The sequence below is a fragment of the Silurus aristotelis genome, assembly GCF_946808225.1.
Source record: "Silurus aristotelis genome assembly, chromosome: 23".
Lineage (NCBI taxonomy): Eukaryota > Metazoa > Chordata > Actinopteri > Siluriformes > Siluridae > Silurus > Silurus aristotelis.
The window spans coordinates 3,377,420-3,394,076 of NC_139596.1; the positions used below are offsets into that span (position 1 = coordinate 3,377,420).

Consider the following 16,657-nt stretch of genomic DNA (forward strand, 5'->3'; position numbering starts at 1 on the left):
AAAAATTGTGTTTCTAAGAACGACACACGTCCTTGATGACACAATGCTGCAGAGACAGAAGGATGGCCGAGGACAGGGTAACTTGCCAAGTGTACGAGTGTGTGTGTGTTTGTGTGCTTGAAGTTTAAGATAAGAATTGTAAGTGCAAAACAGCGGATTATTCCTTCGCTGAGGTCTGTGGAATAAGGTCGTGCTGCAAATGTAGTCGATTTCTTGAATTGTCTTCTCCGAGTTGTACATAGCAGGCAAAGGACTTTTTTTTGTTAAAGGATATTTTATCGCTTTTGTAGACAATTTTTTCTTGTGTGGGGGGAAGAATTAAAGAATTTTACGGACAAATTTCTGCCTCATTTTTTTTTTTTTTTATTATTATTCTTTACCCATGGCATTGTGTTTGGTGTTGGTTGACAAGTGATCAATGAAAAAGGATAATATAATACTACTTTTTTTTTTTATTTGTACATCCTGGCCAATTTAATAGGAACATCTTCAAAACATGCTGATGCACACAGTTCTCTGATCAGCCAATCACGTAGCAGTGATGCAGTTTCCAAACAATCATATGTTCAAGGTAGTCCACATTGCCACACCATTGTCCTTCAAGATTTCAAAACGGGCAGAAGATCAATCATAGATTTGGTGCTTGGTAAAAGGGGCAATGTGCCAGTGGGTTACTCTCTGTTTTTTTATTTATTTATTTTTTTTTATTAATTATATTCAGCATAAACATAAAAAAAAAAACACTTTTGAGGCAAAGGTCAACCTGTGCTGATAGTCTCTTCATAGGCTTGCTTGTTAAGATTGCTGCTCTTCTGCAAATCTGATGACACACACACACACACACACACACACACACACACACACACACACACACACACATAATGGGCATGAATAAATTAACACCTCGAAACGAGATGCAATGCAAAGATTTATAATGAATAATTTGTTTTGATTAAGAGTGCTTCTCGAGAAAGAAAAAAAAAACAGAAAAAGGAAAAAGCGTGAACAAGAACTGTGGCGTTTTTTTTTTGGTTTTTTTTTTTTTTGGCGGGGTTTTTTGTTTGTGTTCGTATATTTTTTCCAGGCACTTCTGAACAGAGTGCGCTCTCTTGATACGAGAGCGTCGAGTCATCTAATTTTCGAGAGAATGATTAATAACTAATCAAAGCGAAAGCACAAAGCCCTATTAAATATGTAATCAAAGAAGGCTCTCGACATGCCAAACATCGGAAGCCCCGCCTTTGCGTTGCGTTTGTATTCATGCTGATGCAATGATTTCCTGCTCATTAAATTGTTTTTTTTTGTGTTGTTGTTGATTCTCAACTTCTGGCTTGAACATTTTTACTTATTTGATTTAAAGTTTGCTGTTTCTTAGAAGTCTGAGACAAAAAGATCACCTGTAAGACCAAGTTTCCTGCAGCATGAGTTGCACGTGTGTTTGAGGACGAATCTCCGGATCGCATCGTCTCCCATATTGGCAGAGCCGAACGCCAAATTTCTGTATGAGCTACAAAAACAAAGGTCATACTTATCCACCATAACCATACACATGCAAAAATCAATTCTTTTTTTCTATTTATTAAATGTTACCCCCGGGCAGTTCGGACAGTTCCCTGCCTAACCACCAGAGGCCACTGTTGCAGAGTTACTGTATTTCTTCAAACAATTTTTGTTTCTACACTTTAAAACCATATGCACTAGAAACATCTATGCCTTATTGTTATATACAGAGTATATATACACCCTGCCTTGCCTGATTAATGCCTCCTAACTAGTCTTTATTGGATGTGGAATCCAAATTTTGATACCTGGTTGTTTTACCTTTGTGTCCTGTAAGCTATATACAATATACAGATCAAAGTTTGTGGAAGCCTTACCAAAAGATTGTGTGCTTTTTAAACATTGGATTCCCCATTTTTGTTATAATAACCTCCATTCTTCTGGGAAGATGTTGCATAAGATAAGATTTTCATTGTGGAGTGGAGTCAGCGTTCACTTTCATCCCAAATGTCTTCAATAGGATTGAGATCAGAGCTCTATAGCTGGAGATCTTCCAGGCCAAATCATGTAAATCTTATCTTCATGGAGATATTCAATTCAATTCATTTTTATTTGTATTGCGCTTTTAACAATGAACATTGTCTCAAAGCAGCTTTACACAGATAATGTGGTGATTAAAATTGAAGATGTTCTTTATAAGTAAGTTTGTCCCTGATGAGTGAGCCGGTGGCGACTGTGGAAAGGAAAAACTCCCTGAGATGGCAGATAAGGAAGAAACCTTGAGAGGAACCAGACTCAAGAGGAAACCCATCCTCATCTGGGTTGCACCGAATGTCCATTTATAGCAGATATACGATGTTGCGGGGTACAGTGATGATGATCAGAAGTGAAAAGTAATCCTGAGTCAATGTAGCAGACTGTTGACATTAACTACAGTCCAATCCATCCTCAAAGCTCCTGTTCTTACTCCGGAATTTCACGGAACCACCCAAGGCGTTAATGAGAAACCGTCCGAAGCTGCACAGAGTGGCCTCCAGTCAAAGAGAACACTATCTTCATTAACAGGCCTCTGGCTTTGTACACAAGGGAATGGCTATACTGTAACAGGTTTGGGTGTCCTAGTTCAAAAGACAAAAAATGTCATACTAGGGACATCTGATAAAGTTGTGTGCCACTAACTTTGTGGTAACAATTTGGGGAAGATCTAAATTAATGGAGTCAGGTGTTCCAATACTATTCCATTGAGTCTACATCTGAAATAGTCCCTTCAAGATAAAGGTGCTATATAAAACAACACAAAACTAAATCTGATCAACATCTAATCGTTATAGTGTAATTCTTCAGCAGTGACTCAATATGATTAATATTCACTGTTAGTAAACTATTGTTAGATAGTAAAATGGGATAGATTCTGGTACCCAGTACGTGAGAAAACTCCAGGTCATTTTCTTCTAGTGAAACACATTACCTGGAAAAGTCCCAAACTAAAGGTAACAGATTTCTGGATCCAAATATGTTGAGTAAAGTCTTCCATAAAGGACATGAATGTAGAGTGTATGTTGTAAAAAATTAAATACTAAATAAAGGACATGTAGCTTATTGCAAGAAAACTAAAATGAACATCGCATTAGCATCTGAAACACATTTGAAACACAAACCCTCTATCAAGCGTTCTGATCACAGCGGGGTCTGTCAGCTCCACCCCAACACCTGCGAGAACAGTAACAGAAATCGTTCAGCATTGTTCGACATGTATATTCGGCATACATTGAAAAATGTGCTGGACATATAAATAAAGCTGGTGTATAGACCTTGCAGGTCAAGTACCAGGAGCTCTCTGCCTGTATACTCGTATGTCCAGTGTGAGAAAGAAAGCACTGTCTCTTCTATGCCACAAGAGGGTGCGATTTCCTCTCCTGTGTTATTGTTGTATTTCCTGAACTCGCCGTTCATGCTCCTCTCTATGGTAAGCCACTGGCCTTTAGCCTGCCAGTACAACAGTGAGACATCCAGAAATCTGAGAAAGTGGCGGACACAAAGAGAAAGAGAAAAGAGAGAGAGAGAGAGAGAGTGAGAGAGTGAGAGAGAGGTAAAAAAAAAAAAGTCTGAACTGTAAGAATTTGTCAGTACTTCTTCCAAAGCACTTCTGCTAGATTTGAACGAACCTGGGGGAATGAGGAATAGAGCTGGGTTTGACTTCGTTGAAGACTTGCATGAGCTTCTGGGCTGCTCTCTGCTGCTGGATTTCCTGCACGAATAGAATAATATATGAAATGAACAATATTACAGATCAAAACAGATATTATGGAAAGAAACAAAAGACAACAGAAAACAGCAATAAAAGGACAACTGTACATACAAAAAAAAATATATAGAATACATAATTATGACAATGTAGGAGAATATAACAATTAAAAACATGTTGCGCATTATTATATAATGAAGAGTTATAGTTTTTCTGCCTGAGGAAAGGGGAAGGAGTGTGCTAGTATACATTTTTAAGAATAAGGGAGATGTGCAGACCTGCAGTAACTACAGGGGAATAAAGTTGATCAGTCACAACATAAAGTTATGGGAAAGAGTAGTGGAAGCCAGGCTGAGAGAAGAGGTGACTATCTGTGAGCAACAGTATGGTTTCATGCCGAGGAAGAGCACCACAGATGCATTATTTGCTTTGAGAATGTTGATGGAGAAGTATAGAGAAGGTCAGAAGGAGCTGCATTCTGTGTTTGTGGTATTATATATGAGGAAGTCAGGTGTGTCAGAGAAGTATGTGAGGGTGGTGCAGGACATGTATGAGGACAGTGTTATGGCAGTGTGCAGTAGGAACGACAGGCTGGTTCAAGGTGGAGGTTCGACTGCATCAAGGTTTTGGCTCTAAGCCCTTTTCTGTTTGCATTAGTGATGGACAGATTGACGGACGAGGTCAGACAGGAGTCTCCATGGTCTATGATGTTTGCGGATGATATTGTGATTTGTGGTGAGAGTAGTGAGCAAGTTGAGAGGAAACTGGAGAGGTGGAGGTATGTGTTGGAGAGAAGGGGAATGAAAGTCAGTAGGAGTAAGACAGAGTACATGTGTGTGAATGAGAGGGAGGGCAGTGGAGTGGTGCGGTTGCAGGGAGAAGAGGTGAAGAAGGTGGAGGAGTTCAGGTACCTGGAGTCAAAAGTGCAAAGTAATGGAGAGTGTGTTAAAGAAGTAAAGAAAAGAGTGCAGGCAGGGTGGAGTGGGTGGAGAAGAGTGATAGCAGGAGTGATTTGTGATAGAAGATTATCTGCATGAGTGAAAGGGAAAGTTTATAAGACTGTGGTGAGACCTGAGATGTTGTATGGTTTAGAGACAGTGGCATTGAGTAAAAGACAGGAGGTGGAGCTGGAGGTAGCAGAGCTGAAGATGTTGAGGTTTTCGTTGGGAGTAACGACGATGGACAGGGTTAAAAATGAGTTTATCAGAGGGACAGCACATGTAGGACGTTTTGGAGACAAGGATCAGTAGGAGAATGCTGAGGATGAAGCCACCATGAAAAAGGAAAAGAAGAAAACCAAGGAGGAGGTTTATGGATGTGGTGAGGGAAAACATGCAGGTAGTTGTTTTGAAATAGGCAGATGTAGAGGACAGGGGGATATGGAGATGGATGATCCGCTGTGGTGACCCCTAATGGGAGAAGCCGAAAGACAAAGAAGAAGAAGAAGAAGAAGAAGAAGAAGAAGAAGATGAAGAGTTTAAGTTTTCCTCAGGACGAAACCTGAAGCAGAGCCGTACAAAGAACACACATTGTGTGTGTCAGATGACATGATGAATTGATATCCTTATATCATTTACAGTAGTATTACCCTTAAACAGAGATGAAGCGTTGTGCTGTTGGGGAACTCTGTCTGCCACATATGCACCACGTCCTCGTGAAAGGACTTGATGACGTACACACAGCCGGGCCTGAGCACGTCTTCTTCGGCCCAGGTGCACAGCACCCACTGTGCACGTCGCAACCCGCCGTCCAGCACTCCCTGCTCCGATACGGGCTGCAGCACAGCCGCCTGACCTTTCTGACACCATGAGGAAACACTGGAGAGCATGGAGTCTGGCTCGGTCTCCTCCAGGGTGTAGATGTACACCTCCTCTCCTCCTAGACAACGCAGACACCATTTGAACATTGATATCCACCCAAGACACAAATGAATAAAGCAGAGAAGCAGCTTCTCTTTAGATCTCGAGTGCAATCGGGTCAAGTAGACCCTTAAAAAATATAGATTGGTATTTTTTTTTTTATATTTGTATTCTCAATTCTGCACATGAAGTAAAATCACAGAGCAGTGCATTTTCTCAGGTAAACAGTATAGTGTGACTCACCCAGCAGGGACACTGGTGTGAACGGTATCGTATGTGCTAATCTCATCAGGTTGTTCCTCTCCATAGCTGCAGAATCAAATCACAGAAATGTTGGTCTATATGACACACTAAGCCCATAAGAGTCACATGAGGCCTCATTTGACTTACAGCCAGGAATGAAAAAATAAAATAAACACAACATAATCCGAGCCAAACTTGCCCGAGTAATGTGGGTCCAAATCTTCACTCGACTTAAACACGGAGGCTCGAGCTAAAACAGAAGAAAGACGAAAAGAGGGTGACTTTCAAAGTGTAGGGCTTTGGAAACAATTATGCTGAAGAAAGACAAAAATACTTACATTCAACTGCTACCCAGCTCTGTACACTGCACAAGAATAACACAAAAAAAAAACCAATTAAGCAAGTGTGTTGTATTAAACAAAACTCTTAAATACTCTGTATAGGTTTATTTTGTTTTGTATTAGTTGGCAATGTGCAACTTACGAAGAACGGCGGCTGACTGAGCGCGCCCAACTGTTCCAAACTGATTGGTTGGGGCTTCTTGTGTTCTAGTAAAGAAAAACTTCACTTTTTACTAATAAAATGTATAACTGCACTTTTATAAAGGTACTTTGTTCATCAGATGAGTTAACGTTCTCCTTTTGAGAAGTAAAGAGAACTTGAAAATCTTAAAGATACCCAATACTGAGTAAGTCACCAAGTCCAATATGATTTGAGTTACAGTACTTAACAGCACTTGAGTATTTCACTCTATTAAAAATAGGCTCAAAGATGCACCAGTCCTGAACACCAAGACGCACGTTAGTGCAAAGCCAAAACCAGTTGATTTGTAAGGTTTGATTTGCTAAAAGGATTTGATGAAGCTCTCAGTCTCAGAGAGATTTTTATTCGACTTCAACAAAAGCGGGTTCTCAAAGTTTTTGGACTGAAAATGAGGCCAGCAGTGCTAAAAAAAATCGCTCACAGGCAGCAGATTAGTTGTGGGGGCGTGTTGAGACTTAATGACGTCTTCAACGGAGGAGCAAAATGTAATTGGTAACACTGATTTTCAGTTAAAATATAGTGGAGTAAAATTTACATATATTGAATCATAAACAAGTTGAGTGCAGAGTAAAAGTCTTTGATACTCAGTAAAACTAGAAAGTAGGCAAAAAAATTGCTTAGGTACAGTATCGAAGTGCATTTACTCAAATACTTTACACCACTGCTTTTTAGTCTCAGATCAAAACCATCTTGACCAAATCATTGTTTATGGTTTGTATAACCTCACCTGGCCCAATGTGAATGACTTCTGTAAGTAATCCACATGATCAGAATCTGAAAACAAAAGCACTGACATTTAAACGCCGTGTGACCCATGACTGGATTAGTTCAAATATTGGCATCATAGAAGAAGAAGAAGAAGAAGAAGAAGAAGAAGTAGACAAATTATTAATTGGCGTACTCAGCTGAGAAAGACTGACAGATGATCGGAATTTACGCCCGGCCATTCCCTTCCCTTTCCGTCGGCTCCTTCGGCTTAAATCTCTTTCCAGTCTCCTGACCTACATAGCCAACATTACAATGCAGTTCATAATACAGCATGGAATAAAAGGTGTGATAAGGCAAAAAAATATATGTGTATCATACAAAATGTCTGTTCTTACATCAGCTGCTTCTCCTTCTTTGATTTTAACACACTTCCTGCCAAATGATCGTTTTCTTTCTAAGATCCTGTAGAGCTCTGTCAATGCCGAGACAAAGACACGTTAGTTAATGTACACTTTATCCCTATCCAATCTTATGGTAGGGTGTCTTCAAACTTTTGTCCATATAATGTATTTTGTAAGGATTAGAATTAAATTATGCTAATCATCACGCTTAATAGGAGAATACAAAGCTGTCAACTAGACACAATACCTCTATCCTTCTGGCCTGGATGAAGTGGTACAGGTTCTCCAGAGACACTGTGCCTTTTTGTAGGCGTGGCCAATGTCTCCACACTAGCAGACAGTGAGCGACTATGCCCCAGCTCACTCTGTACAGCAAACGGCCACTTCCTGCTCAAACGTCCTTGTCTGGGCATGGCTAGCTCACTGTCACCGCAAAAAGCCGGATTTACAATGCCCAGCACGCTGTTCCTTTTGGCTCTAGTGTCAATAAAGACATCATCGTCTTCGTCCTCCTCCTCCATAGACTCTTCCTGGCTGTGCAGATGTTGTGGTTCACGATCCCAGACGGTAGTGAGAGAGCTGGCGCATGACTGTCCAGGTGACCTGTGCAGGTCTGACCACAAATTAGACAGAGATCCGTGCGAGAGACGGAATCCTACAGATGAGTCTCCACCGAGTCTCTGTCTTGGACCGATATGCTCCGCTTCCAAATTTCCCAGCACCCACTTGAGCTTGCTGTCAAAAAAGCTGCCCGTACCCACTGGTGAATGCTGTAAAGAGCTGCAGGACCTGCCATGGCCAAGGACACTTGGCATGGAGGGTGGATTGCTGTAGTAAGCCTTAGGAGACAGTGAGATGTGGCTTGCAGTGGTGTTCCCACCGATAGGAGACATCTGCGAGTAGGACTTAACTGTGATTCGGGGGCTGGGACACAGGTGGACAGCTTCCTGTTGCCTGATATCAGATGCCGAAAGAAGGTTAAGAGTGTCCACTGCAAGAGCAGACATGTCCTGCAGCTGACCGAGGTGGGCGTCCAGGGTCTGCAGGTTCTCCTGAATAAACTGCACCTTCTCAGATACCTCAGCTAATGTACCCATCATCTCCTCAGTCCTGAGGGACGCATACACAAGTTTATTAATTTTGGCTGCTACCTAAATACATGCTTTGTTAATAATTAATAATTAGTGTTAAGACAAAACTGGAAAGAAATCTTAAAATGTGATTTTCTGATGGATCACATTTTCCTAATGTATGTGTAGAAGAAAATGTCAAATTTGGAAAGTTGTAATGATTGTGCAGACACCCATATCCAAATTGACTTATATTTTATCTCGTTCATACAACTGAGCAGCTACGAGGTTAAGGATCTTGCTCAAGGGCCCTGCAGTGGCAGCTTGGTGGTGCTGGGATTTGAACCCATGACCTTCCCTTCAGAAATCTAAAACCTTATCCACTGAGCTACCAGGATTTGAACCTATGACCTTCAGTTCCAAAGTCCATTGCCTTAACCACAAAAAATACAATATCCGGACAAAAGATTGAGGACACCAGACCATAAGATTCGAATGTGCTTTTTGAACATCCCATTCCACACTTTGGTCACAATTGGCTCTTCTAATAAGCTACACTCAACTGGGAAGATGTTCCACTAGATTTTGTGGTGATTTGTGGAGAGTCATTCAGCCACAAGGGTGTTAGTGAAGTCAGGTACTGTAGTTGAGGTGAGGAGGCCTGGGGTGCAGTCAGAGTTCCAAATAAAACCAAAAGTGTTCAGAAGTCAGAGCTATGTAGCAGGCCACTCAATACTTTCCACTTTAACCTATGTAAACAACTCCAACCCATGAACCATAAATGTCTGGAAAATTCAAGTGTTCCAAAACATTTTCAAAACCCTATCTATCGTCTATGTGGTTCATGCAAATACTAAAAAACTGTTTTAGCTTTTAATGTCGACTAGTGAGCTAGAGTGCCACATGACCTACAGCTCTCCTCGCAGACTCTTCTCTACCCTTAAGGTCAGACCTCCTGTCCCGGAGTCCTCTGTAATTTACCCGGTTATGTGTTAAGTAAAGATCTGTATGTCTGTATGTTTAAGGTAAATACTCAAAATGAGTCAAGTCCGTGGCGAATGGCCGGGGAGGTTGGAGGGTGGGGCGGCTGGGCAGAAAACATACTTGTCGGCAGCGAGGCGAATCCGGTTTAGCTGGCTGCAGTGCTGATTCTCATGTTTGTCACAGAAATAGCCAGCCACACATTTTTCCTCAAATTCAAGCAGCTTCTTTAGATCATCAGGAGCCAAGAATAGTTCTGCAAGAGAAATTCAATTCAGTTCAATTTGTATAGCACTTTTAACAATGGACATTAAGGCAAAGCAGTTTTGCAGAGATAAAAAAGATTTAGGAATTAGTTTTTAAAGGTATTCCTAATAAGCCAACTAGTGACAAAACTCTCCCAAAAAGATATTAAGAGTTATTTAATACGTACAAGAATGGCTCATTAGGCACTTTTATAAAAGTTGTCTGTTGACATTGTGATGACCTTTTTATATTACTTTCTCATTACTCATGAAGATTTTTTGTATTGATTTTTGTCTTCAAGAGGACCTTCTATTGGCATATTTACTTAAGCAGATAATTCATGCTGTGCATACACCTAAATATAAGTTTAACCTTAGGCTCGGCAACCAAAAGGGAACACTTTGGAATGTTTCTTTCCTTATTTTGACCCCAAGGTAAAAAATGTTAGATATTTCTATTTCTAAAACAAGATTTTCAAAAGGTTCAAATGCGCCCCCCCCTAACTACCCCACACTCACTAAGGCCAGAGCCGCTGTCATGTGTGGAAGTCCGTCTGTATTTCTGCCAGACTGCTTTCACCCACAAGGCCAAATGACTCAGGATGATCAAAGGTGGTGGCAGGAACGGCTTTTTGTGATAGGTCATGATGTAACGATAGCGGTTGCACCTCCACAGCTGGTTCGATATGGTCTTCATGTGGATGTAAACATTACTGCCGGGCGAAAAGAGATGACGATGCTGTTTCAACTCTTTTTTTTAAAGCATTTTTAATACAAAAAAAACAGAATACTGAAATCTTATGATCTGGTTAATTCAGATGCAGAGGATTTTCAGGCTTTTATAGTTGTAGCCAAATCTTCTTTCTCCAGAGCTTCCAGGAAATAATGGGTTGAATAATTCTGCAAGCAGCATTTTTTTTATAAATTCCAGGGGGTTTGAAGGCTTCCGCAAACCACAGTATTCACAGCTGGCACATACTTGTAGAAGGCGATAAGGAGGTTGACCATGATGATGTACTGCATGAAGAGGTAGACGGCCTGCAGGAGGGGGTTGAGGAAGGAACCGGGAGGACAGTCTGTATTTTCCTCGCATGCTGTAACAACAGAAAAAAAAAGATAAAGTAATATAGTCAACTCAGTTCTGGAAGCTTATGTCTTTATTTTTGTTACCCACGATTAATCTCTGTAGCATAGACCTCCCCGAACATCATGAAGTAGGGCTGGAAAAGCACTTGCTTCAGCAGATTCCAAGACGGCTCCTCGTGTGGATTCAGGATGGACCATCGAGGTGTGCCAAAACTTACCAGCACAATGCCCATGATGACCACAATGTAGAACATGTTCTTCATCTGGAACATACACACAACCAGACATGTATTATTCTGACTATTAATTAGATTTCAAATGAACTGCTTTGACTATTTACTTTGAAATGATACTGGCATTGATTCATCCTTACTAAAACATATAGATTGTGTCTTTTGGCGTGTTTAAAAAAACGGCCTTTTGGATGACGAAAATTCAAACATACCATGTTGGCGATAATGGTGAGGTAGGGTCCGGCTTGCTGGTTAATGGCTAACAGGTCTAGCAGACGCACAAACCAAAAAATGATGTCCAGGCAGTAAATGATACGGCCCGATGTATGGATTAAACCCGTGTACCAGCGCAGAGCCATGCCCGTGAAGAAGAGGACGATGGCGACAAAGTCATTCATGTTCCAGTATTCGCTGAACCACACTTTTAGCTTTTTGCCGAACTGTCTAGGCTCAGACACGCACACCTAGATAAGAATTATCACATGGTAGAATATATTTAGCAATTAAGGGCACAGCTTGGTGTGGAAAAGTGTGATATTTTCTTTTTTTCCCCCTGTTGGTCACTAGTGTCTATGCTACGGGGATGAAAAAAATGTCATCAAACATTGACAACCTGCTTGAAATTTTGCTAAACTGTGCCAGACAACCAGATCAATGTTTCATTTTCTTGTTACTTCTCACGGCTTTTCTCTCCACAAATTCAGACGGACGCATATTTAGGTTTAAACAGTCTCGGCGTTCGTCACGTTTGAAGCGTACTGTTAACAGTTGCATTGGGTGAATTATTAGCAAAACTTCGAAGATAATTTACACCTACGAGATGAACAGGCACAAGAAGAAAATGGTACTGTTCGAGAAAACTGGTATAGAGATAAGAGAAGACCTTTGATTCCAGTCAAACAGATAAAGTGTGCCTATGGTTTATTTTTTAACAGCTATGGATATGAAAGAAATCCTGAATAGTCAAGCCAAGTTAATTTACATTTAGCACTCGAAAACATAATTTATTATGAATACCACTGATATATTCATATCATTAACACCGTTGTCATATCGGTCTACGTTCTCTTGCAGAATATGTGCAGAATATATATTGTGCATGTGAATTGCAAAACGAAAAGTAATAATCTCAGGCATCTAAAGGTAAAAACTGGTAAACTTTCTTCAGATTCACCTCCCTGATCTTGTCTATCGTCGTGGAGGAGATGTAGGCAATGACCAGCCATTCTGGGATGCTGGGTCTCGGCTCCATCCGGACCAACACCGTGTAGGAGAACAGTGCAAGGAATGTCAAGTAGGACATCTACAATGAACACACATGAGACACACTGCTTCTCAGAGATCAAGGAAAAGAAAGTAGAGAGAGATCTTGACAAAGAAAGGGACATAGATCAACAGTGTGGGTCAGAAAGTAAAGGAAAATAGACAAAAGGTGAATGAGAGAAACATTGGAATAAGTAACAGCTAAATGGACAGAAAGTTACAGAAAAAATGTAAGCAAAACAGACAGGCTGAGAGAAATACAGTATCTAAGAGACTTACGGTATGAGCCCAGAATTTGACCACAGGTGCATTGTAAAATTCAAAAACCTTCCTAGACCAGGGTAACCACCATGCAACAAGGCCTGATCTGTGTGTCACATTGCTCCTCCCTCGCTCTGCATCACACTTATCCTTCAGAAAGAAAAAAAAATGACGGAACATACATATTATGGTATATATTGAACAGCAAAGGCTTGTTAGCATAGCTTTATGTAATGAATTAGCTGTACATAAGAAGCAAGGCAATACTAAGTAACATGATTTGCTCACTGGTTGCATCACGTCCTCAGTTTCTGGCTCTTCTAAGCTTCCGGTGTAACTCCCAAACTGCAGGGCCTCCTGACTCTGAGGCACGTGGGACATCTCGGCTTTGCTCTTAAACTCCAGCAGCTGGATGCCAACAGGAAGCAGGATACTCACAATGATCTGTGTGTGGAAATTTTGGGCTCTGACTTTGTATGTCACATCAACTTAATGATACCACTAATCCAACATTTTCTACTAGAAAGAACCTTTTAAGCTTAGGACAGGAACCCATTCACTATAGTCAACACCTTTAACCAGGAGTTCTTTCTCATGTTCAAGCGGCCCATCCACAGATCAGTAAGGAGCATCTGGGTGCAAGAGTGGGCCACAAGGGGCCTGTGGCCAGAGGCCACTGCCATTTGCAGGCAGGTGAAGTTGCTCCAATCTGTCATCTCCCAGGTCAGCAGCTTCATGGCCATGCGTTCATTCTCCTTGAAGGCCTTGTCCAGAAGATCCACAGCTATCTGGCCAAACTCTCTTGAAGAAAAGACACACACAAACATTGTACTTTAAATTTTACTCAAACCTCCTGTGTTTAAAGTTTGTATTGTTATACAGCCCCAAAAAGGGATACTGACAAAGAATATTTCTTCAGTTCATCAGTAATGCTGTCATCCATGTTGCTTTCCTTGGCTTCGCTGGCCATGGCCTGGTACAACCTGCATGCCACCACAGCTCTGGCCATGGCCTGCATGCCATGCTGCCACAGGAAAAGGGCCAACTGCTGCCGCCGCTTTAATACTGCCCACACAAACAGGTCATTGAAACTGTAGACAAACAGGGATGAGTCGCTCTGCTCTGCCTCCACATTATTAGCCACAGATTCAGATTTCATCTAGAGCATAAAATAAAAAAAAGAAGTTTTATTTGCCTCAATTGGCATATTACCGATGACCTCTGAGAATCCTGCTCATCAGATAAAAGCCCTACTCAGTGCTGTTTTGTAAGTTCTGTCAATTTCCCAGCATCCACAACCGGACATTTTAACCACTCTGCAGAAACCCACTCTGGTTTGGTTTGCAAGATCTCAAGTTGCCTGTGCGGACCTCAATCCCACTGATCACTTTCTGAAGGAGTTGCATTGGTGAATTCACCCTAGGCATCCTTGTATGACATCAATGTCTGACCTTATTAAGTCTAGTGCAAAACCTTCCCAGAACAGTGGAAATGTATTAGAACAGGAAGGTTGGACTAAATCCGAAACAGAAACAAGTACACATGAGTTTCATTGGCTAGGCATACACAAACCTTGATCATAGGATAGTTGTTGTTACCTACAAATTATTTATGGAACTTGTAATGTTGCCTCTGTAGACAACAACTTGCCTGTAGAAATAGCTGTAGAAAACTAGCATACCCTATTAAACCTACAAACTTCAGATGCTGCACATACTGCAATCTCAAGTGCAGTAATGGCTCAAGCCTCTGTTCTGGTGTCTCATTTAGCTTCTGCTTCAGTCTATGATTTTTTTGCCTATAGTCCAGATAAGTGTCAGAATATCCACAAAGCACCTAATTCTGTGATATATATATATTAGTCTCTGTTCCACCTCCTGGATTGATGTTTCCAATTCCTGATCTGTTGCCAGTGCTAAGTCATGTTCCTCCAGGGTTTAAGCCCTGGCCCTCGGCCCATTTGTTTGGTATCCCCCACCCTGTCTATATGTTAACCCTAAATAATCCTGTCTATATTTTATCCCATCAGGTTATTCTAGTTCGAGGTTCTCTTGGTCCTACTCAGGTTGTAGTATTTTCTATTTTCTCAGTCAGTCATATCATGTTTTATGTTTTTCATTAAACCAGGAAGGTGAATTATTAAATGTTTAACTAAATAAAAAAAATTTCATTTAATTTACAGTGAGGATTTCTTTTTTATTTAACTCACCTTGCATCTGTATGGATCTGCAGTTCTGTAGAATTGTGAATTTGTTTCCGACTGCTCCGTTCTTCTGGATGCAGAACGCTTCTGACTGCCTTCCTAGCCAGCATCGCAAAAGCTCAATAAATCAGTTCTATTAAATCTACAACATGTTATAAATCATTTGACTGGGGTGACTATATGACCCTGTTCGTAATATGTGAAAAATCTAGATATGTGGTAATTAAAACACACAACCATGGGGTTATAACTGCAAACTTGATGTATGCCATTTTTTTAAGTCAGTTCAGAACAAATATGTAGTGATCAAAGGGGTTAGATTCCTAAAAGGTCACAGCAGTCTAGAGTTTGATAATTTTTCTGTTTGAAGTTCATTAAGATCTGGACTTTTAAATTTAAGCACAAAAGAATTAACAATAATAATTCAGGAAAGTTTGGACATATGTAAAGTTTTGTTATGCTAATGAGTGTTTTCTGGGCTTTCCTTTCAAATGACATGCAATTTACTTGCTTGAAGTTCAAACTTCACCCCATAACCATAATCTGCATAACTCATGTAACTGTTAGGAGTGATATTTTAACATCTGCATACCTTCTTCTATGTGTGCATGCACATGCCAAGACCCTTTGACACTGGTAAAAAGTGACATAGTGACCATACTATGAAAAGCCACGTAGTGTGTTCCTCTTCTTGCTTTGTACATGTGTTACTGTTTGATTCTGCAATACAGCTTGTGAGGACGATCTAAGATTGTGGGGACCTGGTACAGCTTCATACTTATCATTATGCATTAGCCCTATTTCTGATTTTCTGTCCCTGAATGGACTTCCATGCACTAGCGAACTCTCTACTAAAGACCTGCCAAGCAATCTTTTCAAATTACTGCTCATGCTGGGCATTGGCACTATGATGGATAGAATGATCAATTCTGCTTTTTTGGACTCCTAGCAGTCTCTGGTAGTTATGGTGGATCCTTTTTCATTGCAATATTTGGAGTCCGATTAACCTTGTTTCTAATGAGTTATACCTTTTTTTCTGGTTTGCAGGCTAAGAGCTCTTTAGCCAGCTACAAGAATAAGTTTAGTCTATTCAATATTTGCCCTGTAATTATATCCAACAACATGTCTCTCACAAGGTGTGGTGGGTTGGCACTGCCCTGGAAATTTTGACAATCATACAACTGAGTCACAATGCATGGTTGAGTACTAAGTTCACCATTATAAACTCATTAATGGTGGTATTGTCCTAGTAATCCTGCAACCATAAAGTCAGTAAGCCTTCATATCATTGCCAATATGCTCCAACCACAGCCATCTGAGTGGAGTGACTTCAGGTGTTGAATGAAGGAGCATTCACCATTTGGTCTCCATAAAAGAGCATGATAATATAGGGCTCACTTTTCTGGTTACTTGGAATGCACAGAATGCTGCACATAAAAAATGCTAAAGGTTCAGACAGGAAGACACCAAGCTGTAAACATGCAGAATTGAGGGTGAGGATAAATTGCCAAGACTGTATCTATTGAGCTTCCTGAGCATCAGGTGTTTGAAATGATGGGAAGTGGACGCTAAGTGGATTAGATGCTGGACTTCTGATCAGAAGGCCATGGGTTCAAATCCCAGAACCACCAAGCTATGTGCTCTTGAGCAAGGCCCTTAACCCTCAATTGCTCAGTTGTGGAACTGAGATGACTGTAAGTCGCTCTGGATAAGGGCATCTGCCAAATGCATCAAATGTAAATGACTGGAATTGTGGAATATAAAAAAATTTTTAGCCGGTTTATAATTTTCATGAAATCCCTAAATAACCAATTTA

General features: G+C 40.7%; 1 protein-coding gene across 2 annotated transcripts in view; it reads right to left on the minus strand.

Annotated features, from left to right (window-relative positions):
- Positions 1 to 443: 443 nt before the first annotated feature.
- Positions 444 to 16,657, minus strand: part of trpm6 (transient receptor potential cation channel, subfamily M, member 6) — a 31,589-nt gene continuing 15,375 nt past the window's right edge. For both annotated transcript variants that reach the window (XM_083526336.1, XM_083526337.1), the window contains 25 exons: positions 14,848 to 14,940; positions 13,541 to 13,797; positions 13,211 to 13,439; positions 12,927 to 13,082; positions 12,657 to 12,788; positions 12,289 to 12,417; positions 11,327 to 11,578; positions 10,970 to 11,144; positions 10,775 to 10,889; positions 10,315 to 10,508; positions 9,674 to 9,806; positions 7,747 to 8,609; positions 7,494 to 7,570; positions 7,292 to 7,391; positions 7,118 to 7,164; positions 6,331 to 6,395; positions 6,186 to 6,211; positions 6,047 to 6,097; positions 5,848 to 5,913; positions 5,334 to 5,623; positions 3,666 to 3,748; positions 3,312 to 3,517; positions 3,159 to 3,210; positions 1,398 to 1,507; positions 444 to 820 (listed from right to left, as the gene is read on the minus strand). In XM_083526336.1, coding sequence (XP_083382462.1) covers positions 759 to 820; positions 1,398 to 1,507; positions 3,159 to 3,210; positions 3,312 to 3,517; positions 3,666 to 3,748; positions 5,334 to 5,623; positions 5,848 to 5,913; positions 6,047 to 6,097; positions 6,186 to 6,211; positions 6,331 to 6,395; positions 7,118 to 7,164; positions 7,292 to 7,391; positions 7,494 to 7,570; positions 7,747 to 8,609; positions 9,674 to 9,806; positions 10,315 to 10,508; positions 10,775 to 10,889; positions 10,970 to 11,144; positions 11,327 to 11,578; positions 12,289 to 12,417; positions 12,657 to 12,788; positions 12,927 to 13,082; positions 13,211 to 13,439; positions 13,541 to 13,797; positions 14,848 to 14,940 — 3,963 coding nt within the window. In that variant the 3' untranslated portion in view covers positions 444 to 758. The remainder of the gene's footprint in view (positions 821 to 1,397; positions 1,508 to 3,158; positions 3,211 to 3,311; positions 3,518 to 3,665; positions 3,749 to 5,333; positions 5,624 to 5,847; positions 5,914 to 6,046; positions 6,098 to 6,185; positions 6,212 to 6,330; positions 6,396 to 7,117; positions 7,165 to 7,291; positions 7,392 to 7,493; positions 7,571 to 7,746; positions 8,610 to 9,673; positions 9,807 to 10,314; positions 10,509 to 10,774; positions 10,890 to 10,969; positions 11,145 to 11,326; positions 11,579 to 12,288; positions 12,418 to 12,656; positions 12,789 to 12,926; positions 13,083 to 13,210; positions 13,440 to 13,540; positions 13,798 to 14,847; positions 14,941 to 16,657) is intronic.